This window comes from Ranitomeya imitator, chromosome 6 (genome assembly GCF_032444005.1).
Source record: "Ranitomeya imitator isolate aRanImi1 chromosome 6, aRanImi1.pri, whole genome shotgun sequence".
Lineage (NCBI taxonomy): Eukaryota > Metazoa > Chordata > Amphibia > Anura > Dendrobatidae > Ranitomeya > Ranitomeya imitator.
Genome location: NC_091287.1, coordinates 379,342,033 through 379,367,477, shown reverse-complemented (window position 1 = coordinate 379,367,477; position 25,445 = coordinate 379,342,033). Strand labels below are relative to the sequence as shown.

Below are 25,445 nucleotides of genomic sequence, written 5' to 3'. Positions count from 1 at the left end.
AACTCATCATGTAGGATACTCATACTGTATATAGCTCAGCATTGAGACCGCCATTGATACTGGTCAAGTATTCAACACCTTTAACTTTGAAACAACTCCATATCATTAGGTTTCCTCCACCGAACTTGATAATTCCTTCAATTTCTCGATTCGCTAGCATCTTTTTTTTTTCAAATAATTTTTATTAACAATTTTTTTCACCAAAACCAATATAGTGCATTTGTAAAATATTAGTATGTGTCTACATTAAAAAGCAAGAGCGTGGTTGGGAGAAGGGAGGGAAGGGGAAAAGGGAAACGGGAGGGGAAGAGGAAGGGGCAGAGGGAACATAATAACAAAACAAAAAATAACATCAACAGATAAGCAATAACCTTGCCTTTTGGGCCACTGACCTAATTAGGCCAAAACAATTTACCCTAAAAAGAAAGAAAACTTTTAACTTAGTTACTTGTCTTAATGTGATCGTCAACAGCACCACAATTCACCGAAAAGATTACTGATTTTGGAATCTGGTGTTCCATTTTTTTTCATATTTTTTCATGTATTTGTTCTTTCTAAATGTGTAGTCTTTATTGAAAATGTTATATAGGTACTTAGTGCTCCAGAAAACTTTATGTTCAAAATTTCTAAGCAGTTAATATATTGGTTCGTATTTAGGAGAAGCCTTAGAAATGAAGGTCTGAAGGCATTCTTTAATAATAGGGTACTGATTGAATTCAGACGAAGGTATATTAAATTTTTGTTTGATTTCTGAGAAATTTTGTAGTTTATTGTTTGCCAATAAGTCTCCTAATTTTTTCACTCCTTTTTGTTTCCATAATGTTGGAAATTTGTTTCCGAATAAATAAGTTATTAATGAAATTGGTAAAATTTCCCCAATTGTTGTTTTATTTTTTTTGCCCCGGGATTTTAGCTAATTTATCCCATGCTTGAAGAATGGCTGAGATAATCGGATGACTACGTTTATATTTGTCTAAATTTAGAATATGTCTAATGAGGTTTCCCAAAGAATCAGATTTATATAAAGACAACTCTATTTCGAGCCACACCGGGTTTTCTTTTTTATTTAACCATCCCTGACTATGTTTTATTAAATTAATCTTGTGGTATGCCTGTAAGTTCGGGAGACCTAAGCCACCATTTTTTTACTTTTGTAAAGGATGTCCCTAGATATTCTGGCTTTTTTCCCATTCCAGACAAAAGACAGTATTTTTTTGACAGTTTTTGAAAAATTCTGATGAAAACTTCAAAGGCAATGTTCTAAAGATGTACAAAATTTTTGGAAGTATCATTGATTTGACCGCTAAAACCCTACCCATCAATGATAACCCCACTTTACCCCATGATTGAAAATCTCTATTAATTACTGAAAGCATGTTCTCCCCATTTCCCTTGGCCAATTCACTAACCCTTTTCGTAAAAGTAATTCCTAAATATGAAATCTGTTTCTCCTCCCAGGTAAAATCTACTGTTTGTTTTATTGAATTAATGGTTTCTTCTTGTAAGTTGAGTTGGAGTATCTTTGATTTAGTATTATCTTAAATAGAGAAATTTTAGAAAATTCCTCAAGTATTTCCAGGAGGTTTTTAATGGAATTGTGGGGGTCTGTTAGAGTTAGTAACATATCTTCTGCAAACAGGGATATTTTATATTGGTTGTTACCGATGTCCACTCCCAGAACATTCTTATTAATACGAATCATTTCTGCTAAGGGTTCAATTGCCAGGGCGAATAAAAGGGGGGACAGTGGGCATCCGTGTCTAGTTCCATTACTTATTGGGAAGAATTTTGATAAGTTGTTGTTAATATATATTTTGCACTAGGTATCGAGTAGAGCACAAACACCGATTTGAGCCATCTCTCATCAAAACCGAATTTCTCCATCACCATTTTAAGGTACTGCCAATTAATCCAATCAAACGCCTTTTCGGCATCAAGTGTCAACAGGACAGATGGAGTACCATTGGCGTTAATTTTGCTGAGAATGTTGAGTAATCTCCTAGTGGCATCGGAAGTCTGTCTCCCCTGGATTAAACCTGATTGGTCATGTTTTATTACTTTTGGTAAGATCTCTTTTAACCTATTAGCTAAGATTTTCGAAAAAACTTTAACGTCTGTGTTTATAAGCAAAATAGGCCTATAGTTTTTTATTTCGTCCATGTTGCTCTATGGTTTTAGCATCACTATCAAAGTTGCTTCCAGCATTTCTTTGGGAAAAACCCCTAAGATTGATGCAGTGTTAAAAATATTAGTCATGTGAGGGGCCAATAGATCTGAGAAGATCCTATAATATTCATTAACCAACCCATCTGGTCCTGGTGATTCTTGGAGTTTAAGGGATTTTATTATATCTCTGACCTCAGATAGCGTGATTGCCTTTGTCAAATTATCTAGATCTGATGTTTCCACTGTTGGAAGGTGTAGTTTGCTATGGAATGATCTAATTTCCTTTGGATCTGGATTGGGGGTTAAGGGATCATCCGATTCGCTAGCATCTTTTCTCCTTGTATCTTCCAGTCCCATTTGCACTCATCAGAGCCTAGTCTATTGACTTTCGATTCATTGCTCCAAATCACCCAGTTCTAATCTTCTACTTTCCACTTTTTTGTACTTTTTTTTGCAATCTTGAGCCGACGCTTCTTATGACGATATTGAAGTAGAGGCAACTTCACCTTTTTTAACCATCGTTTCAGACTTGTGTATCCTGCATCACACAATGCTTGCATGGACATCTATAATCTCACTATTATAAAGCATACGAGGCATCCTCAACTGCCATGTTTGTCACACCAGAACTGATAATCCTTGTGATGAGCCGACTTGTTGACTGATATTTTGACTGGACGTCCACCTCATGGTTTTTGAACGTATGTACAGACTTAATTTTGAATTGTTCCAACTGTCATGGCACTCACATGATGTAATTTTGACATTTTCTTGGCCAAGAGACATCTATCGTTGATGTGGATGATGCTATTTCTCTTTTCTTTGGAAATTTTCATGGCTGTTTCTCAATTCAAATCAGTGACCTTTCGCTTGGGAATCAACTTAATAACAAACTGGGCTATTAGGGAATGTGAGAAAAGGTTACATTTTGTAGCATATGGGAAATAAAAAGATTTTTCCACCACCAGGAGCAAAACAGTAACAATGCAGTGTCATGACAAGACTCTGCATAATTAATCATATGTTGAATAGTTACAAGTCAAATTTATGTATAAGACAGCCAAGATTGTCTATAAAAACAGGATTTTTGGTTGCTTACCGTAAAATCTGTTTCTTGGAGCCTCCATTGGGGGACACAGGAACCATGGGTGTATGCTGCTGCCACGAGGAGGCTGACACTATGCAAATAAAAAAGTTAGCTTCTCCTCTGCAGTGTACACCCCACTGACTGGCATTATACTATTCAGTTAGTGAGAAAGCAGTAGGAAAATAAATAACAAGGTTGGAAAACCATAACCACAAACTTGAGAACTGTAAACGTGAACAGTCATAGAACAACAGAAACTGAGAAACATTGGGAGGGAGCTGTGTCCCCCAATGGAGGCTCCAAAAAACAGATTTTACCGTAAGCAACCAAAAATCCTGTTTTCTTTATCGCCTCTCATTGGGGGACACAGGAACCATGGGACATCCCAAAGCAGTCCCTAGGGCGGGAAAAACAGACTTCCATCAGGTCAGAGGACTCACCACTGCTGCCTGCAAGATCCTTCTGCCTAGGCTGGCGTCCGCCGAAGCGTAGGTATGGACCTTGTAAAATTTGGCAAATGTGTGGATGGAAGACCAAGTTGCCGCTTTGCAAAGCTGTAGGGCGGAAGCCCTGTGGTGCACCGCCCAGGAGGCGCCGACTGCCCGGGTAGAGGGGGCACTCTGTTCTTGACCCGGTAAGCCTCCAGAATTGCCATTCTGATCTAGCGAGCAATAGTCACCTTAGAAGCTGGTTGGCCTCTGCGCGGGCCATCAGGAATGACGAAAAGAGAATCCGTCTTCCGGAAAGTGGACGTTCTATCCAGGTAAATCCTCACTGCCCTGACGAGGTCCAGCTTGTTCAACGATCGCTCCAGAGGATGAGTCGAAGCTGGACAAAAGGAAGGTAGAACGATGTCCTCGTTGAGGTGGAAGGTGGAAACCACCTTAGGAAGAAAGGAAGGTGGAGGCCTGAGGACCACCTTGTCCTGGTGGATGACCAAGAACGGAGGATGGCAAGACAGGGCCGCTAACTCGGAAATGCGGTGGATAGAAGTGATGGCCACAAGAAAGGCCACCTTCCAAGATAGGACTGACAGAGGAATCTCCCTGAGGGGCTCAAAGGGGGAACCCTCAGAACATCCAGTACCAGGTTTAAATCCCATGAATCCACAGGGGCCCTGTACAGAGGGACAGTGTGGGCCACTCCTTGAAGGAAGGTCTTAACCTGTGGTCGGAAAGCTAAAGTGTTCTGAAAAAGGATGGAAAGCGCAGAGACCTGGCCCTTCAGGGAACTAAGAGCCAGGCCCGAATCCAGTCCTGCCTCAAGGAAGGCCAAAATGGAAGGCAGGGAAAAGGACATAGATGAAATGCGGTTGGACTCGCACCAATGGAAGTAAGCTTTCCAGGTACGATAGTAGATCCTGAAAGACGAAGGCTTCCGAGCCTGAATCATAGTGTGAATCACCTAGTCCGAAAGGCCGGAAGTTCTTAGAACTGCGGTCTCAACAGCCACGCCGTTAAACTGAGTGACCGAGAATTCGGGTGGCAGATTGGACCTGTCTGGAAGGCGCCAGGGAGCGTCCGCAAGAAGATTGATGAGCTCAGCGAACCAAGCCCTCCTGGGCCAATCCGGGGTGATGAGAATGACCAGCACCCTTTCCACTTTGATCTTCTTCAACAGTTTGGGAAGTAATGGAAGGGGTGGGAACAGGTAGGGCAGCACAAACTGTGACCAAGGAATGGCCAGAGCATCAACGCCCACTGCAAGAGGATCGCGAGACCTGGAGACGAACTGCGGAACCTTCCTGTTCATTCGAGATGCTGTGAGATCCACGTCCGGTGTCCCCCATCGAAGACAAATCTGATGGAAGACCTCCGGATGTAAGGACCATTCCCCTGCTGCGAGACCCTCGCGGCTGAGGAAGTCGGCGGCCCAATTGTCCACGCTGGGGATATGCACCACGGATATCACCGGAACCGTTGCCTCTGCCCAGAGGAGGATCTTGGATACCTCAGCCAAGGTCAAGGAGCTCCGAGTCCCCCCTTGATGGTTGACATATGCCACCGCCGTGGCATTGTCCATCTGGATTCAGATTGGAAGGCACCTGAGAATCCTTTCCCAGTGACGAAGGGACAGAAAAATGGCCCGGATCTCGAGGACATTGATCGGCAAAGTTGCCTCCTGTGCCAACCAGCGGCCCTGTACAGTCAGGTGGCGAAACACCGCACCCCAGCCGAGCAGGCTGGCGTCCGTCGTGACCACTTGCCACTGAACTGGAAGGAACGATCTGCCCTGGGAGACGAGAGGTGACGTGAGCCACCAGTTGAGAGACCGTTTGACCCGGGGAGAGAGTCGGGTCGGGCGGTCCAGGGAGAAGACAGACCTGTTCCACTGAGACAGGATGGCTTGCTGAAGAGGTCGCGAGTGAAATTGAGTGAAGGGAATTGCTTCCAATGTTGCTACCATCCTCCCCAAAACCTTCATGGCCGATCGGAAGGAGGGAGACTGAGGACCCTGGAGCACGCGTATGTCCCGACGAAGGATGGATCTCTTGTCTTCGGGAAGAAAGACCTTGGTCTGACGAGTGTCGAAGAGCATGCCCAGAAAGATGATGCGCTGAGAGGGAATAAGGCAGGACTTCTTCCGGTTGACCAGCCACCCGAAATGGGCTAGGGTGTCGAGAACGATGGACAGACTTTCGTGAGCCTGAGAAAAGGACAGAGCCTTGATGAGGATGTCGTCGAGGTATGGAAACAGAACCAGGCCTCTGACCCTCAAGATGGCCATCAGCGCCACCATGATTTTTGTGAAAACTCTTGGAGCGGTTGCAAGACCGAACGGCAGGGCAACGAACTGAAAATGTTCCTGAAGCACTGCAAAGCGCAGTATCAGTGATGTCCCGGGAATATCGGAACATGGAGGTAGGCATCCTGAATATCTACGGAACACAGAAATTCCTGAGCCTCCATGGAAGCAATTACTGAACGAAGGGATTCCATCCTGAAGTGGTTCTTCCAGTCCTGGACCTGGAGGATCTACCCTGGGAGTAGCAAGGACGCCAGGAAGGAGTGGGCCTAAAGGATACTGTCTTCTCTTGACGTGCCTGTGGCCTCTGTTGCTGCTGAGAGAAGGAGTTTGATGCCGCGAAGTGATGAAAAGGCCGAAAAGACCGAAATTGATGTCTAGGAGGAGGGCAATGAGGCTTGGCCTAGGGAAGAAGGGAGCTTGTGCCCCCTGTAGCGTCCTTAATGATTTGGTCTAGCTTAGAACCAAAAAGACGAGACCCCTGAAAAGGCAGGCTGGTAAGGGACTTCTTAGAGGACAAATCCGCCTGCCAGGCCTTAAGCCAAACGGTCCGGCGGATGGCAACTGTGTTGCTGGACGCCTGAGCTGCACAAGACGCGGCATCCAGGGAGGCGGAGACCAGATATTCACCCGCGTGAGAAATCTGGTTGGCAAGTTCCGCCAGCTGTCCGGAAGGAACCCCGTCCAAAATGCCCTGACGGAGCTGTTTGGCCCATTTGGATATGGATTTTGAAACCCAAGTGGAAGCAAAGGCCGGGCAAAGACTAGCTGAGGCCGCTGCAAAGGCTGACTTCACGAAAGATTCTATGACTTTATCATTAGAATCCTTCAGAGATGCTCTGCCGGACAGTGGGAGGACCGTGTTGGTGGACAGTCTGGAAACTGGAGGATCCACCGAAGGAGAAGCAATCCAATTAGCAGTGAGCTCCAGAGAAAAGGGATATGAAACGCCAAGTCGCTTTCCTCTCTGAAAGCGTCTGGTCGGGTTCTCTCTTTCTCTGGTCATAATCTCCTCGAATTCCGGGTGAGGAGCGAAAAATTTGGAAGGTGGTTTAGCCCGTCTAAACGGAACCGCCTGATCTGCGGGTTCCGTAGAGGACTCCTTGATGCCACAGGTCTGATTTATTGCTCCAATGAAATTCTGACCCATATCCCTCATGGTAGCGATTTGGTTCGAATCCAGCTCTGAAACATCCTCCGAAGGCGCATCAGAGAACACCTCGCCTGACTCAGGGGAGGAGGATCGGGAGGACACCGACCGCAGAGGAGGACCGAGTGGCGAGATGGAGCGAGAAGAGGACTCAGACCGGTGTTCCGGTCTGGACCATTTGTGGCTTGCAATGGAGGGCTCGGACAGAGCTTCCTGCGACTCGCTGGCTGTGGGGGTCTGCAGGGGTAACCGATTTAGCATGGACACCAAAGTTTGAGACACCCGAGAGATCGGCCACCGATTGTGACAGAGAGGAAGCCCAGCCTGGGATGGGGGCATCACTCTCGGGCGGATCGGCTTGGGGATCCTGGGTGGTGGGAACAATCGGGTTGCTGCAGGCCTGACAAAGCGGAGAGGACTGACCTGAGGGAAGTTTGCTGTTACAGGACGGACATGCAAAGTACTTGTATAAGGCAGAAGAGGAAGAAGTAGAGGGATGAGAGCGGCCCCCTTTAGAGTTAGACATTTTGAAGAGGTCCCTGAAAATGCCAGCGGGTTAGGGGACAGTGGGGCAGAGAGGGGTGTCAGTCTGCAGTGCAGAGCTACTCACGGCAGACGAAAAAATGGATACCAGGTTGCTGCAGGTCTGGAGGAAGATGTGGTGGATCTCCGGCACAGATGGTGTGCTGTGCTCCCAGAAAAGAGCGCTCTGCGGAGTTCTCTGGTGAAGGTGCGGGGCACGATGCAGAAACTCCTGGCCTGAATGTCCAGCAGCGGCGTGGAGGAAGGGGCGGAGCCAGCCAAGATGGCGCCGGTGGGTGGGGAGTGCAGGGTACAGTTTGTCGAGCGGGAGAAAGCCCGCCCAATGAAAAGGAAATGGGCGGAGCGCGGCACCGGAAGTAGGCCCAGGGAAAAGCCAGGGCCTAAATTAGAAGCCGGTGACCACTGGTGAAAAACCGCGGTGCAGGCGCTGTCTGGCCTGAGAAGTGTGGCAGCCGCAAGGCCGCCGCATAGAATGGGAAGCGCCGCCAGCAGTCGCCGGAAGTAGGCCCCAGGAAAAACCGGGGCCCACATTGGAAGCCGGCAGCCGCTGTAGAGGACCGCGAGTCCACTCTGAAGGTACGGCCGCCGGGAAAAATGGCACGGCTGCCTGTAGGGGGGCCGCGCCACAGAGAGCCAGGATGCAGCCACAGGCAAGGCAGTGCGACTGCCTGTAAAAGTGCAGCCGCCATGGAGGAAGCAGCGTGGCCGGTCATCAGGGCCGCCGCGCAAAGGATGTCGCCTAGGCTGCTGCGGAGGTTCGCATCAGAAAAGGTGCGGCCGCAGTAAAAGAAGTGCGGCCGCAGTAAAAGAAGTGCGGCCGCAGTAAAAAAGTGCGGCCGCAGAAATAGCCATGTGGCTGCCTGTAAGGCGCCGCACAGAGCAAAGATGCCCCACATCTCCCCCGCTGTAGAGAATCTGCAGAGACCCCCCAAGGATAGACCGACAGGGAAAGATACTCACATAACATCCCACGCCGTCCGGTACTCACCGTAAGAAAGTATTAGAAGTCCGTGGAGCTGGTGATGGTCGTCCTCGTCTCCTCCAACTGACAGGCTCTGGCAGGCGAGTGTGTCTGGGACGGAGCCAGGACCGGACTTCTGAGCATGCTTGTGTGCTAGGATCTTGGTCCTGGAGAGGGATCTATGAGGATACGGGGTGGCAGTACACACCATACTCATAGTCCGCCTTGTGGGAATACAGGTGTGACTGTTCACCCTGTATCCCTTCCGGAAAACCTGAAAAGAAACTACGCACATTGAGGTAGATAAGGGTCTAATGAAAGACCCGTGTCCACCTCCTATTGACACTAAGCTAAACTGAAGAGTATAATGCCAGTCGGTGGGGTGTACACTGCAGAGGAGGAGCTAACTTTTTTATTTGCATAGTGTCAGCCTCCTAGTGGCAGCAGCATACACCCATGGTTCCTGTGTCCCCCAATGAGAGGCGATAAAGAAATGATGGTAGTCTCACATTCGAAGCAGTAGTGAGTGGTGAGATACGAAGACTGAAAGCCAAAAGTTCAAAATATTGTTACCCTTTTGCTCATCATTTGTGAGAAAAAATGAGTATATTATGTTTTAATCATTTAAACCTCGGCACTTTGTGGGATTTTTGGTCCAGTGGGCGGTACTATTAGTGCTTGATAGTTACTCTGTATGCACACATACAAAGAAAGCCATCAGTCACTGCTAGGATCGCCCATGGGACCAAATATCCCAGATATAACAGAGGTAATAGCATTTTTTCTCTTTATCAATGAACCCAGTTTTGCCAGCTCTATAACATGGTGCCTGCAAATTGGATTGCATTTTCCTGATGACAGGTTCCCCTTAACCCTCCGTCACATACAACTGATCTGACAGGCGCTTCTCTTTTACTTTCATTTCTCCATCCTCACCAGATTGTGAGGAAACCCCCTCCCTCCAGGTAGTCTCCTGTCTCTTGAAGGTCTGTGAAACCTGATATCACAGTTGGATTTCAGAGCTTCAGGGGAGAGGATATAGCTGCACAGATCTCTCAGGCTCATTGTATATGAATACGTCACATTCAGTAAGGTTGGTATTTTATGTTTTTATTCATCACAATAGTTTATTTAGCTTGTTTTATGAATGTATAGCACAAAATGTGAGGATATTTCATAGAAATAAGGGAGATTTTATAAAAGAAAGTGTGCTGCTCAGGCATATACAGTAGTTCCCTAACATATTCCTTCTCTTGCTTCAGATTATCTGCTGAAATGGAGAGGAAAATGTACAATTTATCCAAACAACTTGATGTTGAGGAAGTAACAAACATGCTGTTAGATGATAGAGACCTCACACTGAATGAGGATTTAGGAGAGGAAAGTGAGATTGATTCTCATGATGAGGTGGAAGAATGTGTCCTGGATTCTGAAACAGAGCAAGATGGTGACAGTGGTGAGGATGAAGAAGTTGGATCATATTATATTGGAAAAGATAAAAATACTAAATGGAACAAGAAGCCATTCCAGAAAAAACGTAGGGAACCTTTAAACATTATTACTCACCTTCCTGCAGTAATAGGAACTGCACGTAATGCAAAAACTGCAGTTGAATGCTGGAACAGTTTATTTACAGATGACATTCTGGACTCTATTGTCACATATACCAACCAATATATAGACATTATAAAGGACAAGTACATCTGCAACAGAACCATCAAGCCCACAGATGAAATAGAACTGCGTGCTTTTTTTGGATTACTGTACCTTGCAGGAGCTTATAGGGCAAATAGACAAAGTTTGGAGGAACTTTGGGGTAAAGATGGGGATGGAGTTGAAAAATTTAGCCTTGTTATGTCCATAAACAGATTCAAGATTCTAATTCGTTGCCTTCGGTTTGACGACAGAACTACCCGAACCGAACGCAAAACACATGACCGACTTGCTCCAATTCGTGATATATTTCAAAGATTTGTTGTAAACTGTAAACAAAGTTATTACCCTGGAGAGAATCTCACTATTGACGAAATGCTCCCTGGTTTCGTGGTAGATGTGCCTTTCGTCAATATATTCCATCAAAGCCAAACAAGTATGGAATAAAAATTTATGCCCTTGTTGATGCCAGTAAGACCTACACTTACAACCTGGAAGTTTATGCAGGAAAACAACCAGAAGGTCCTTACTGTGTGAGCAACAAACCCATTGATGTTGTAAAAAGACTGGCTGAACCCTTATTTGGATCGGGTCGCAATATTACAGCTGACAATTGGTTTACAAGTTGTGATCTGATTGATTATCTGAAAATTCAGAAGCTGTCATATGTGGGAACTGTAAGAAAAAACAAAAGGGAATTGCCGCCACAGTTTGTAAGTGTGAAAGAGAGACAACAGTACAGCAGTATGTTTGCATTCCATAATGGAAAGGCTTTAGTTTCCTATGTACCACATGCCAAAAAAATCGTACTTCTTCTATCAACACTTCATGATGATGCTGCCATCGATCCTGGGACTGGGGCAGAAAAAAAACCGGAGATAATTACATTTTACAATGCCACCAAAGGGGGTGTGGATACAGCAGATGAGATGTGCTCCACTTTCAACGTCAGCAGAAACATCAAACGCTGGCCAATGGTCATATTTTTTGCTATGTTGAATTTGGGTGGTATAAATTCACAAGTAATTTATCTTGAAAACAAGCTTGAACCACTCCGTAGACGATTGTATCTGAAAAAATTGGCCCATGAACTAGTACTTGGAGAGCTACGCAGGAGAAGCGTGAAAACAATCGGTATCCCCTCTCGCCTTCAAGTTCAGCTCAAAAGGTTCCACCCAGAAGATGATGGTGAAAAGTCACCATCTGCACCACCTCACAAAAGAAGTAGATGCACCACCTGCCAAACGGAAAGCGGAACCAGAAGGCTTTCAAATTATGAATGTCTCAAATGTCATAAAGCAATTTGCCTGACACATGCAAAAATGGTGTGTAATTCTTGCTATTTGCTCTGCAAGTGTGACTTTTCTGGGGAAACCTCAGCATCTACTTCTGATTGAATATGTTTTTAATAGTACTTAAGGTACCTTAAAATTAAGTTTCTGTTCAAAAATTTTCTTTGTACATTTTTTTGAGAGAGTCGAACTGGGGACTATTTGGCGGGAGTTTTGAAAAGTTTGTATTTCATAGTTATTAGTTTTATGTTAAGTAAATGTTTTTTTTGCAACTGATTATGTGTAGTCTCTTTTATTACATCCCTATGAAGGTCACTGATCACTTTTAGAGCACTGAAATTGCAAACATTAGATATTATAGGTATTTTTCCAGCAGGCGCCTGACAGGCACATTGTATGTGAACTCATTAGTCCGAATATTGTATGTGACGGAGGGTTAAAGAAGCGCTTCCATCAAAGTTTTTATCCTCTTAATATATTGCAATCATCATATCATATGGCACTGTGTACTTAAAATTGCTCATTTTGCCTTTCTACCCAACTAATTATTCTCTTTTCTCTGCTCAATGTAGAAATAAGAAGTCTCTTGTCACTGCGTGAGTCATTCCCCTCTTCAACTCCTGACCTGGCTGCTCCATTCTCCATCTGCCAGGGACTTTTGCAGTGACTTTGACTCATGCAGTAAAAACAGACTTCCTGTTTTTACATAGAGGTTAAAAGATTCAGCTAGTAGGTAGGAGTGAAAAATTAGCAATTGTAAGAACAAAGTGCTATATAATATGATGAATGCACTATATTAAGAGGAGAAACATTTTAATGGGAGTATTTTTTAATGCACTCCAAGGTTGTCGTTTTTAGTGTTTATTTCTACAACTCGGAGAGTATCTGAATTTCAGGCATCACCTTGTAGGAAACGCTTGTTATAGGTTCACCCAGATGTGATTCTTTTGAGAACATTGCTTTTTGCCAAAGGTTGCATCAGTTAAAAACCTTGAAAATAATTATTTTCTCTCAGCATATATCAGAATCCTTATAATGTAGAAGTAATGTTATTTCATTGTTTAAATGTCAAAAGAGCAGTATTTTTGAACATTAACCATGCCAGCTAGGTTCAGAAGACCAACTCTTTCTGTGTACAGCTTCACGGTGCCAGGATATGGTTTTCAGCAAATAAAGCTTCATTTGTCAGTGTCTACAGCATACCAGAGTCTTTGCTTGTCATCTCCACTGTACATAAAACCTCAATAACAGCGTCATTGGTGGAGTAAGAACACTTTTCTTTGAATCAAAACTGCCACCAGGTCTCATGATCTCCTGCTCATTTCTTTTCTATCATTACAGATTGGACACTTCCTCTCAGGTTCAGCATTTTGGCACAAGTGCTATGGTCTTCCCACCCATTCCAGAAATACTCTTAAGGTACCTTCACACTAAACGATATCGCTAGCGATCCGTGACGTTGCAGCGTCCTGGCTAGCGATATCGTTCAGTTTGACACGCAGCAGCGATCAGAATCCTGCTGTGATGTCGTTGGTCGGGGCTAGAAGGCCAGAACTTTATTTGGTCGCTGGCTCTCCCGCTGACATCGCTGAATCGGCGTGTGTGACACCGATCCAGCGATGTATTCACCGGTAACCAGGGTAAACATCGGGTTACTAAGGTGCTGTGCTTTCCTGCACTCACTGTGAGCACAGCGGCCGGAAAGCAGAGCGGTGACGTCACCGCTCTGCTTTCCGGCCGCTGTGCTCACAGCCAGTACAGAGAAGCACAGCGCCGGGGACAGACAGTGGAAGGTAAGTATGAAGCGTTTGTTTTTTTTACTTTTAGGATGGTAACCAGGGTAAACATCGGGTTACTAAGCGCGGCCCTGCGCTTAGTAACCCAATGTTTACCCTGGTTACCGGCATCGTTGGTCGCTGGAGAGCGGTCTGTGTGACAGCTCTCCAGCGACCAAACAGCGACGCTGCAGCGATCCGGATCGTTGTCTGGATCGCTGCAGCGTCATTTAGTGTGAAGGTACCTTTAGGCTTACTTTACTGATGTCAAAGAATGGCGAGGAAATAAGTTTGCGGCACTAATGTTCTTTGTTTTTTTGCTATTTTTTTCGTGAGTAGTTAGTGGGTCTAATGGTATATTGCGGGTAAAGCATATTTAACGTATTAGAACTCATTAACTATATATTGTTTGTTGGGTGAGACTGTTTTCCCTGAGACAAGCCGCTGGGCGGCATGTCAGCCAGCAGCTGTCTGCTATAGAACACAGGAGCGCTAGGCCGAGCGAGAGCTCCTGTGTATGGGAGTGTGGGAAATTTTTTCTTCCCAGTCCTCATTTTTTGCTCTAAATCTATCAACTGCACTTTTACATAGAAATCTCCCCTACACATTCCAAGTCCCAGAGATTCTCGATTGAACCAGACACTTAGACACAACTATCTCTTAATCTCATAAAACAGTTCCTTTCTTGTTGACATAAAGCTCTTTTACCAGGGGATATATAAACCCCACCCGCATTTAATTAAAGTGGAATCTTGGAATCTTATGCTGGACACCTGTGTGTACTGTACTGATTCTCCGAGCTGGTTCATTACAACACCTCAAATTCGGCCTTCCACATCAACTCTGATGGGCCACTTGAGCCCCCAGTAATGTCGACTGAGATGGCTGTCTGTTGAATGATCAGCCAAACCACTGTTCGGCCGACAGCCATCTAATGTGTATGGCCAGCCAAGGACACACTATCCCCTGTGTGGTGGTGCTGCAGGAAAATTAAACTCTTTCTGCCAAGAGTGACTACAAATAACAGCTTATCTCTTGAGGGTCCAATGATGATGGAGGTTATGTTAGGTGTATAACTGAGTCATGAAGATCCTTTGTTAACAAGATAAAAAATATTTTTTTTTCATATTTAATTACTTGAGAGAATAAGTTGTATTTTTTACTTTTCTATAATTTGGCAACTATGACAACCATGGTATGCATCCTTCATCATAAAGAATTCTCGCATCTTATATTCTAGTTTCCTTTTTATTTCCTATTCATATTTTCCTCATTGAAACACACACATATAATTCATACAAATATTATCTTACTAAAAATGTATGTTTTCATTAACTAAATTTTAGGATTTATGACAAAAAAAAAAAAACAGATTGTGAAAAAAATTTATTTTAAAATGTTTTCTTTGTAAGAAAAAAGCAGCCATTGGAAAAGTCCCATGTCACGCAAACAGTATTCTACAAAGGTCATCCATTACCAGTAAAATGTTACAGCAGTTATATGACCATAGCACCTGCTGCTTCATCATGCAATGTGAAATTCAAGGAAGTAAAACAGGTTTTTTCATCAATAACGTAGAGAAATAAATACTTCTAAGGGCATTCTAACGTCCAGGGAACAGCTCGTTGTTTGAATTTACAGTACGAAGATGGAATGGCTTCAATTTAGTGGTTAAGACATTCTCTCTAAATGATTCGCTTAATGACATATGCGAAAAGGTCCACTTATAGCAGCAATATCCAGAAGAGGTTCTCCCAATGCAGCCTTCTCTTTTGGTGATGACATAATAAAATAATACAAGGTTGAATATTAAAATACATGAATTATGATATTTATTATTGGACTGATTTGAATCCCTATTCTGGTGCTGCTTACAGTGTCCCAGCTACCTACCGGCAGTAAGGACAGCCACTTTGTTAGAACCAACACTTGGTAACATATGGTGCGACTACTATTGCTTTTAACAGTTACTCGCACCAGTATTTGTACCATTAATTTCTAAGTAAAGGAAATATTTTATAATGACTGATACTGTTAATAAAACGGCTGCCCTATGGTGCATACATGACAGGTATACTATAAAGAAGAAATAAGGACTAATAAAGAGCAGTAGCAACCATTTTCACTATTCACTATAACATGGGCCACATTGAGAACTACATAAGTGCATGCTTTTTGCATATTACATATTGTAATTTACAAACAGTGTTAATTAAATAGTAGCCCTTAATTAAATTATAAGGAATGTTCAGGTTACAAAAAAAAAAAAACTCCAGTATTTTACTCATGTTTTGGCTGCAAATAAAGAATGCAATGACATTAATTTCAAGTAAATTTTATGCTTATCGTAAGCAAGAAACAGCAAACAAGATAGCGTGTGCTTTATTACTAGTCACTGCTTTCTCCACGTAATCCTTAAATGGCTCCTGATTGCATTTCCTTTTCCTTTTTTTTTTAAACTTTGTGCCATTTCCCGGATGAAAAATGTGAAGGTTGAGAAATTAGAAATAAATAAGTACGATAAATGCCATTTTTGAATTAGTTTAAGCTTTAGACATAAAAATAAGACTTTAGTGAAAAGAAAAGTCAGTATGTCATGTAAACATTATCTTTCTCTGTTTCAAAAAAATAAAATGTACAAGCCCTATTCGGGTGGTGTAGGTATGAGTTCGAGGCATGCATCCCAGCCTGTAACAACGGCAACAATTAATTATGATATATTCATCTTAAAGGAACAGCTGTTGGCATGACCTTGCACTATCTCTAAATTGTTATTTTATTTTTTTTTATATTTTTTATTTGTTTTCCTGAGAAAAAAGTCCAATAATTGATGAAAATATTCTGTTGGGAAGTTCCAATACAATAAGGCAGTTAAGAAGATTGTCAGAGTATTTCAGAATGTAGAGTGAGGCTTTAATGCATAATAATGTTTTCCTATACCGTACAACTGTGCAGTTATTCATTTGCCCTTCGCTGCCGTAGGTCTTGTCAGGATTATTGAAAAAAGCAAAAAATCCATTTCAAGAGTACAGGACACTTGAAAGCAGCATGTTGCACTTTTCAAGAGATGTCTCTGCCGATGAAACACTTGCACAGACGTATATTCCACTTTTGCTTTGCATTGGCTCTACCTTGGAAAGAAGACTTAGTTATCTAGTGAAAAGTTATTGTGATATTGTTGGCTTCAGATAAAAAAAAAATACCTGACCCTCTGTAGTTTTACATTTTTGCATTTTCACGGTCACCTCTTCTTCATTGCAAGAGTCCAAGCTCTTAAGAGAGCCATGGCAACATTGTGCTTTTAATAATCCAAATTAAGTCAACTGAATCACTGAATTCATTAATATTATTTATTTTTTTCTCTTGTCCATTTGATCATAGTTTCTGGTGAACGGTATAAGAATATTAATTTGGCATATAAATCTTCTTCCAGTTCCAATTCTCCAGTCTCTCTTACTAGGAAAATGTCTGTGCACAACTTAAGGATTCGGTCCACATTTGGTAGTTCCTCAAACATTATGGAGTGAGATATTCCGCTGAAGAACTCTCGTACAAATTTTCCTATTACGAGTACCACAGAAGCGTACAATCCCATAATTCTGGAAATAACAATATAATCGCATGTTAATCACTAGCAGGTTTTTCGGTAATCAATAAACATGTCTAAACATTAGTTACTTTACTGTTAGGGGATATAGATTTAAATGGAAATTAAACCACCAATAAAGCCTTCTTAATTCGATATAAAAGTAATTAGAGTATACACAGTCAGTCTCAGAATATGGCATCGATGGGACCCATTAGTGAGGAATATTTCTTTAAAGTGAATCTGTCACCACAATTTTACCACCTAATCTGAGAGAAGCATAATGTTGACACAGAGACACTCATTCCAGCAATGTGTAACTTACTGGGCTGCTTGCTTTAATTATGATAACATAATTGTTTTTCAGCAGGCAACTATAACTAGAGGACTAATAAACCTGCTGCCATGTAGACCTCATTACTCCTGAGCTCTGTAAAACCCCTCTCCCACCACTGATTGGCAGCTTTCTGCCTATGCAAAGTGTACAAATAAAGATGACCATCACTGGTGTGGGCGGGGTTAAAAAGAGCTTAAAATTCACAGAACTGGTAGATCTGCAGCAGACATAACTGGGATTTTATCAAAATGACAGCATTCAGCCCTGTAAGTGATACATTGCTAGAATCAGGGTGTCATAAGTGTATCACGACAACCTGGGAGATCTTGGGGTAGAAGATCACTGCGTATTGTGAATCGCAGATCTTCCATTTATCCTGTGTATTTGGATCCTATATGAAAAATATATGGTTTCCTTCAGTGCTGAAGAGGTCAACAACCCTTTCTATGCTGGTTTGAGCCACCTCTGCCTTAAAGGGAACCCGTCACCCCCAAAATGGAAATTGAGCTAAGCCCACCGCCATCAGGGGCTTATCTACAGAATTCTGTGATGCTGTAGACAAGCCACCGATGTATCCTGAAAGATGAGAAAAAGAGGTTAGATTATACTCACCTGGGCGGGCGGTCCGATCCAATGGGCGTCACGGTCCAGTCCGGGGCCTCCCATCTTCTTACGATGACGTCCTCTTCTTGTCTTCACGCAGGCGTACTTTGTCTGCCCTGTTGAGGGCAGAGCAAAGTACTGCAGTGCACAGGCGCCGGGCCTCTCTGACCTTTCCCGGTGCCTGCGCACTGCAGTACTTTGCTCTGCTCTCATCAGAGCAGACAAAGTATGCCTGCGCCGGAGCTACAGCGTGAAGTCAAAAAGAGGACGTCATCCTATGAAGATGGGAGGCCCCGGACCGGACCGCGACACCCATCGGACCAGACTGCAGCGGGAACGACCCTGGGTGAGTATAGTCTAACCTCTTTTTCTCCTCTTTTAGGATACATCGGGGGCTTATCTACAGCATTCCAGAATGCCGTAGGTAAGCCCCTGATGCCGGTGGGCTTAGCTCAACTTCCATTTTGGGAGTGACAGGTTCCCTTTAAGCTGGATCATTTCTCCTCTTGTTCTCATATGTGATGATTTGTTATGAAATTTATCAGAAGAAAAGTAGGGATCAAAAACTGTAACTATGTGAACTGATGGAGAAGGGGATTTACAGTACACACGCACAATTTCCTAACTCTTTTATGAATCTGAAGATTCTTACCCATAACCAGCTAAAAATCCAAGGCTAGGAGGGCTGACTTTATCACTGAAAATAAATAGTTCTAAGCCAGTGTTGCTTGAAGAATGCTTCTTAATCTGATTAAGGACCCACCACTCTCGAGCAAATTCACCTGTACCATTTCTCTCAAGAGAGACAGTAATATTTGCATATTGTTGGTCTGTTAACAGAAGAAACATTGGGCATTAAAACATCTGTGTTTTTATGTTGCATATGACTTTTATCATTTGCTTTCAATCTGAAATGTACTTTTCACAGAAGACAAAACTTACTATGGAGTAGCTGCATTATGGTCTTTGCTGTAGAATCACTTGGCGCTTTGATATACCATGGATAGATGTGTTCAAGCATTCTAGCATAGCAAAAAATAACACAACAGAAATTATTATTTACACCATTGACACCAACCAACTCTGCCAAATATGTAAAACAATAACTGGTCCTAATATATGGCACAAAGACTAGAAAGGGGCAGACATCTTTGTTCTATAAAGACAAATGCACTTGAAATTAAATGCCAAAGCCTTTTGTTGTAAGTCTTTTGTGCTGTAAAACTGTCAGGTATATATTGTCAACGACAGGCTGGTATCGGCTATTGACTCAGTTGGCCCTCTCAAACACAGCACAAGAAGACAAATCAATAGAAAACCCTGGCACACCAACCTCACAAAAAAGCTGCAGCAAGTGTCACAGGTTGTTGATTGGTGCTGGAATGAAATATACTGAAAGGAAGACTTTACCACTTTCAGACAAGTAATTTGCACATTCAAGCTGGCTCTCACCTCTGCTAAACAAGGAATACTTCACAACTGTCATATCTTTTTTATCCCCAAACCCTAAACAGTTATTCAGCACTTTTCATTCCCTCCTCCATCCACCCTTGCCACCTCCGACCTCCCTCATTTCTGCAGAAGACTTTGCCAAACACTTCTAAAACAAGAACAACCACATCAAACAGGGCTGCAATGTACAACCATTACAACCCCATCTGTATAACAGACCAAAGCCCCTCCTCCATAACCTTTTTACCCACCATCACTCAAGAAAAACTAATTTTCTCTCCAAATCACACTTCACCACTTGTGCATTTGATCCCATCCCACTTCCTCCCTATCTTCACCAGCAAGATTATCCCAGCCCTAAGCCATCTCTTTGACCTATCATTTAACTCTGGTGTGTTCCCTTCTGTTTTCAAACACAGAACAATTACACCAATCCTGAAGAAGCCATCTTTTGCCACATCCTCTATGTCCAGGTATCGCCCCATATGCCTAGTACTGTTTGCCTCCAAATTCTTCAAACAATTCCACATTTAACTTTCCTTCCACCTCTCAAGTAACTCACTTTTCAACAACCTACAATCTGGCTTCTGTCACCACCACTATACTGAAACCACCTTAACCAAAGTAACCAATGACTTAGTAACCACCAAAGCTAACAGACAAAATTTTATATTCCTCCTTCTAGACCTGTCCTCTGTCACTGACAAAGGTGACTATTCTCTCCTACGACAGATTCTCTCTTCCATCAACATCAAGCGACCTTGCTCTCTCCTGGATCCCCTCATAACCCATTAACCACACATTTAGCATCTCCCGTACCCACACTACTTCCTCATCTTTCCATCTCTCAGGTGGTTTACCTAAAGGCCCTGTCCTAGGACCCCTACTTTTCTCATCAATACTTTCAGCCTGGGACAACTCATAAAGTCCCATAGCTTCCAGTATCATCAATACACTGATGACACTCAAATGAGCTCATGATCCTCCTGTCATCTAAATCAGCCCCCCTACCAGACCTTTTTATCTCTTATAAGGGTTCGCTCATATCTGCATATAAAATTGGCGAGTGCAATGTGAGAAAAAGATTACATTGCACTTGCATCAATGTTATTTAATGAGGCAGTGGTCATCTGCGAGTTTTTCCTCACCTGAAATTTGTGTGAGGAAAAAAATCGCAGCATGCTACGTATAGCCGAGTAAAATCGGTCGACTGAGATCCACCAATGCAAGTCAATGGGTGCAAGCCTATTAATATCAGTCCGAGTAGTCTGTTTAGTCTTTGCTGGTTATCACCTTTTTAAGGCTAAGCAGACAGCTGTTAGCTGATATTAATAATCTGGAAGATGCAAGGATATTGTACCATTCCCATACTATTAAGACCAGCTCACAGCTGTCTGCTTTCCCTAAGCTCATTATTAAAAATAAGGTGAACACCCAGCCAATTTTTTTCATTTATTTATTAGCTAAAAACAAGCACAGAAGACTAAACAGGCAAAGCACTGATTATTACATATATCACTCACATCTATCTATCTGTTTATATCTCATATGTAAGAGTGCTTTATTAGTTAGAAAACTAGCCTGAATTCACATAGATAACTGTATGTAAAACGTGATGTTAAAAACGCATTGCATACTGATGTCATGCAGATGGTAGGTGAGAAAAAAATGCACCCTCACATAGTAATCACGTGACATACAGATGCTAGGTGAGAAAAAACACTGACTTTTCTGGCTGAGAATCTCTGCAAGTTTATATATGCAGATGTAAGTGAACCTTAGATGACATAATTCTTTCCCCTGTACCTTAGGTCTGCTGCCTTGGTTTAACCCTTGACATTGCCTTGTCTTTTAATGCCATATCCAAGCCATTACCACCTCCTGCTTCCAACTCAAAAATATTTCCATAATTTGACCTTTCCTCACCCCTGAATCTACTAAAATGTCCTCACCATCTCTGGCATTGACTACTGCAAAATATTCCTTTGTGGCCTGTGGCTTCCTGACTAACACTCTCACACCTCTCCAGTTTGCCTTAATACTGCTGCCTGATTAATCCACCTCCTCCCCCCCCCACTTCTCCTCTACCTATCCCTTCACTGAGCTCCAATCTCCCACTGAATCCAGTTTAAACTACTAACAACGATTAATAAAGCCTTTCATAATCTGTCCCCTCCATACATCTCCGTCCCCTCCATATATCTCCAAACTAATCTTCCGATACCGCCTTACATGCTAATCACCGGTCTTTACAAGATCTCCCTCTGTGCTCTGCTGTTGTATGTTCCTCACCCAAGCGCCTAGTAGACTTCTTCCGGGCAACCACCAATCCTCTACAACTAACGCCCGATTATCTCCCCCATTTAATACCTTTAAACAGAATCTGAAAACCTATCTATTCAAAAACACCTGCAAATCCCCATCCTCGTGTGTTTGACAGTCTGTTTACTTACAATTTTTTTATACATATGTTATGCGTGTAACCCCTTTTGACATGTACTGCACCCTGGAATTGAGGGTGCTTTAAAAAAAACAACAACAATAATAATATGTACATTCCAGAAGCCAATATTCAAGCCAGATAGTTTGTGGATGTTGTGGTATTTGGTTAATTGAGTCCACACATGGTTAGCACCATAACACATATCAGCATAGAAGTGAGAGGGAATATACATTTTACATGTATAGTAGTGGGCCTTTCTTAAATCTGTCCTGCTAAAGCTTCTTTAATATGTTGAAATATTTCAGTGCTACTGCATCAAATATTTTTTATGTGAAATGCTATAGACATTTTAAAACCATTAAGCCATCCTTAGAATATGTTTTTTTTGTGATACTTACACTGTTTTTGAATCATCTGAAATCATCATCTCCGCAAGTGCTAGTCGTGTTACATTTGACAAAGAAACAGTCAGCTTCTCACCGGTGATTTCTGATTTAGCGCCAAGGCTCATATTTCTAAATTGGTGTATTAAAAATAAACTGTGTTACTGCTTACTGTATCAGTGGAGATAAATTCTCCCACAATCTTATCATGGCTTCTACATCTGTTCTGATTAGAGTGATAACTGCTTCTGATTCTGCAGCCTTCAGATGTTCACATAATGAGAAACCACCTCACAATGCGGCTAAACAGAGAAAAATCTACATTCATAATACACATCTTATGTTATAGCTCATACTCACATTCTGAACTAAACAGACAATTCTACACAAATATACCTAAATGTGGGCACATGTTTAGTTTTACTTACCTCTGAATGGTCCAAGAGATGACAAGCGTAAAGTCATGTTTCACATTTTCAAGACTTTGAATCATTGACTTTCTACTTGGAGGGCTAATGGTCCATAAAGAATTTGAATTCCCCTCTAATTCTGCAATGGTAATGTCTTCTCTTCCGTAATTTTCCAGAAACTGGAGCGCCGACTGTAAGAAAATAATATAATTTAATAAGTGTTACATTAAAAACCGAAATAATAAGTTGAAATGTACAATACATTGCACATTTTTCCTAATCTGATACAAAACATTAACATTTCCTAAAGATATGTTAGAGTTTTAAAGGGAACCCGATTCACGGTCAGCATGTATCAGACCTTGGCTGTATGATTTTAGCCATACATGTTTAAGTCAGAAAAGCTGCGGAATTTCGGAGAAAAACACAGATTAATAGCTGCTGGGGACCAAGCTGTCCTGGACACTAGTTGGACACACTGTGTTACTAATTCTCTTCCCACAAGCATACATTAAAATTCTGTGCAGGCTCACTTACTGTAACCAGAGTTATTATCGAAATTAACAGAGGCTACATAAAACTGTATTTAATAATTACACCCAGTTGGCAGCTGCAGTCAACCAAGATTGTAGAACTGAGGGTTTTTCTGGTATTATACACTAGATGAGCTATGATATGTGATTGATGGATGTCTCATCCCTGGGAGTCAGGTGCAAACACAGGCAAAAAAGGGCCCTTGAGTAAGAACAGTATATGGGCCTTTTTCAGCTCAATAGCTCATTATAATGCCCAATTCCACTAGCTTTAGAGGTGGAAATGGGCCACCTCACCTCTTGAGCCCATTGCATGGGTTACACCAATGGTATGTCTCGCCCTGCCTTGAACCCTTCCCATGTAAGCAAACAAAGCAGAAGCAATCCTCACTGGATCGTCACAGTCCTTCACTGCTGTACTAGACACGCAGCTGTATACATATGGATGTCAGTGTATGGTATTGCATTTCAGGCAAAGACACTTGAAACCACTTCAGCTCTATATCGACAATTGGAGCTCCATCTTAGAAAAATGGAGCTATGATCCGATGTTTAAATGTTTTTAGAATAAAAAAGAAACTGTAACAAACCTGTGGCTCTGGGACGCTGTCACGGATCACATTTCATGCTACAGCTTTAAGCTAGGGTCATACGAGCATATAGTCTCTCAGCTGAGAGAATCGGGCTGAATATGCAAATCATGCTCTGATGAAACGCTAATTAAAGTTTGATCACAGTGTGACCTGATTTTCTTGGATAAGTAAAAGATGGAGAAAAAATTCTCCATCTTCTCCAATCAGTCAGTCCATGAAAATCAGATATTGGATCCAACTGTGGCATGCTGAGATTTTTTCCTAGGACAGACACTGTAGGGCATGTGCACTGCCTCACTGAATAACATGAGGACGATCACTTGTCCCATTATTACGGTTGTCTGCATAAGCCCTAAGTGGGAGTATTATGACAATTGGTTTAGCGACTCACAGCTTTGATTGCATATGTTTCTTTTCACCAAGCCATTTTTGTACACAGTCGAGGAATTGAGAGCAATGTTTACTTACAGTGTCCCCACTTAAACTTTTTTCAAATGAACGGTATAATGCTGCATCTATGTCTTTTAGCTGGTTCTGTTGAGCACTCATAGTAAAAATAGGCTGCAAAACAAAAAATAATCCATAAATTCATGTCGCCTTTACTTCACTGGCAAGATTATAAGAAACATTGATCCAAATAATGATCTACAGCCCTTGTTGCATAAAATAAGAGTTATTTTCGTCCTGATATTGATCTGGATTCTCTTGTTACTATTTATGAAAAATATGTTTAGTTTGTTTGCAAATACATCACAAGCCAATATTTTTATATTATATTTTTTTAAAAAAACATTGTTACATTTTTTTTAAGTTTTCCATTATCATCCTCTATATAATAACATTCAGAAATATTACATATTTTACACTGGACACTGTTCTGTACAGCTGATTTTTCATAAGTCAATATCATTACAGACAGTATTACAATGAATGCCTCTATACCCAGCAGATAACACAGGATCCACCCTTCTGTAAAAGTCAGTGGGTCCGAGCCAATCTATTAATGCCTATGTCCATGTGGCTGATGAACAGAACAGAAAATTTGAGTCCAGCGTTAGGCTTAGCTAATGTTAAAATGGTAAGATTTCTGATTTCTTTTTTAGAATATATAGTAGTTATTTTTAAAATATAAACATAATCAAAATGTATTTCACATAAAAACCGCATTCAAAGAACAGCTCATTTTCTGATGACACAGTCTCTTTAAATAAACTCATTAATAAATGATCAGGCTTACCTGGAAACCTCCCAGAGATATTTTAATGGACACGTCCAGTGGCTTGTTTGTCACGCCGGCCACTGACTTTATTAAAGACATGAAAAGCAAAGGGAACCAAACTATGCATATCAAAAGTACTATGATCATGCCACCCATTCCATACTTGACTGCTTTTTTTTTCTTCTGACCCCGTGGCTGTGGATACCTCTGCAGAGAAGGAATGTGAATACAGTAATTAACAGTCACTTGGAGCCACAAATACACTTAAAGGGGGTTGTCCAGTACTTAGATATTGATAACCCATCTTTAGGATAAGCCATTAATATCAGATCAGTGGTGGTTCAACAAATGGCACCAACAATCAGCTGTTTGCAACTCCAACAGAGGCCGGATACACACAGTGTACAGAGCTGGAACAACACAGCTCCATTTACTGCAGCACAGTTCCCATACACTTCAATAGGACAAATGATCGAGACTGGCCACTACAGAGTGTAGGGAGCTGTGCCGTTCC

At 42.3% G+C, this 25,445-nt stretch overlaps 1 protein-coding gene across 1 annotated transcript in view; it reads right to left on the bottom strand.

The window, feature by feature from the left end:
- Positions 1 to 15,691: 15,691 nt before the first annotated feature.
- PIEZO2 (piezo type mechanosensitive ion channel component 2) overlaps positions 15,692 to 25,445 on the bottom strand; it is a 628,465-nt gene continuing 618,711 nt past the window's right edge. The window contains exons 48-54 of the mRNA XM_069731039.1: positions 24,950 to 25,138; positions 24,181 to 24,273; positions 22,605 to 22,777; positions 22,192 to 22,308; positions 18,841 to 18,920; positions 18,551 to 18,728; positions 15,692 to 16,971 (exon numbers count right to left, since the gene is read on the bottom strand). Coding sequence (XP_069587140.1) covers positions 16,719 to 16,971; positions 18,551 to 18,728; positions 18,841 to 18,920; positions 22,192 to 22,308; positions 22,605 to 22,777; positions 24,181 to 24,273; positions 24,950 to 25,138 — 1,083 coding nt within the window. The 3' untranslated portion in view covers positions 15,692 to 16,718. The remainder of the gene's footprint in view (positions 16,972 to 18,550; positions 18,729 to 18,840; positions 18,921 to 22,191; positions 22,309 to 22,604; positions 22,778 to 24,180; positions 24,274 to 24,949; positions 25,139 to 25,445) is intronic.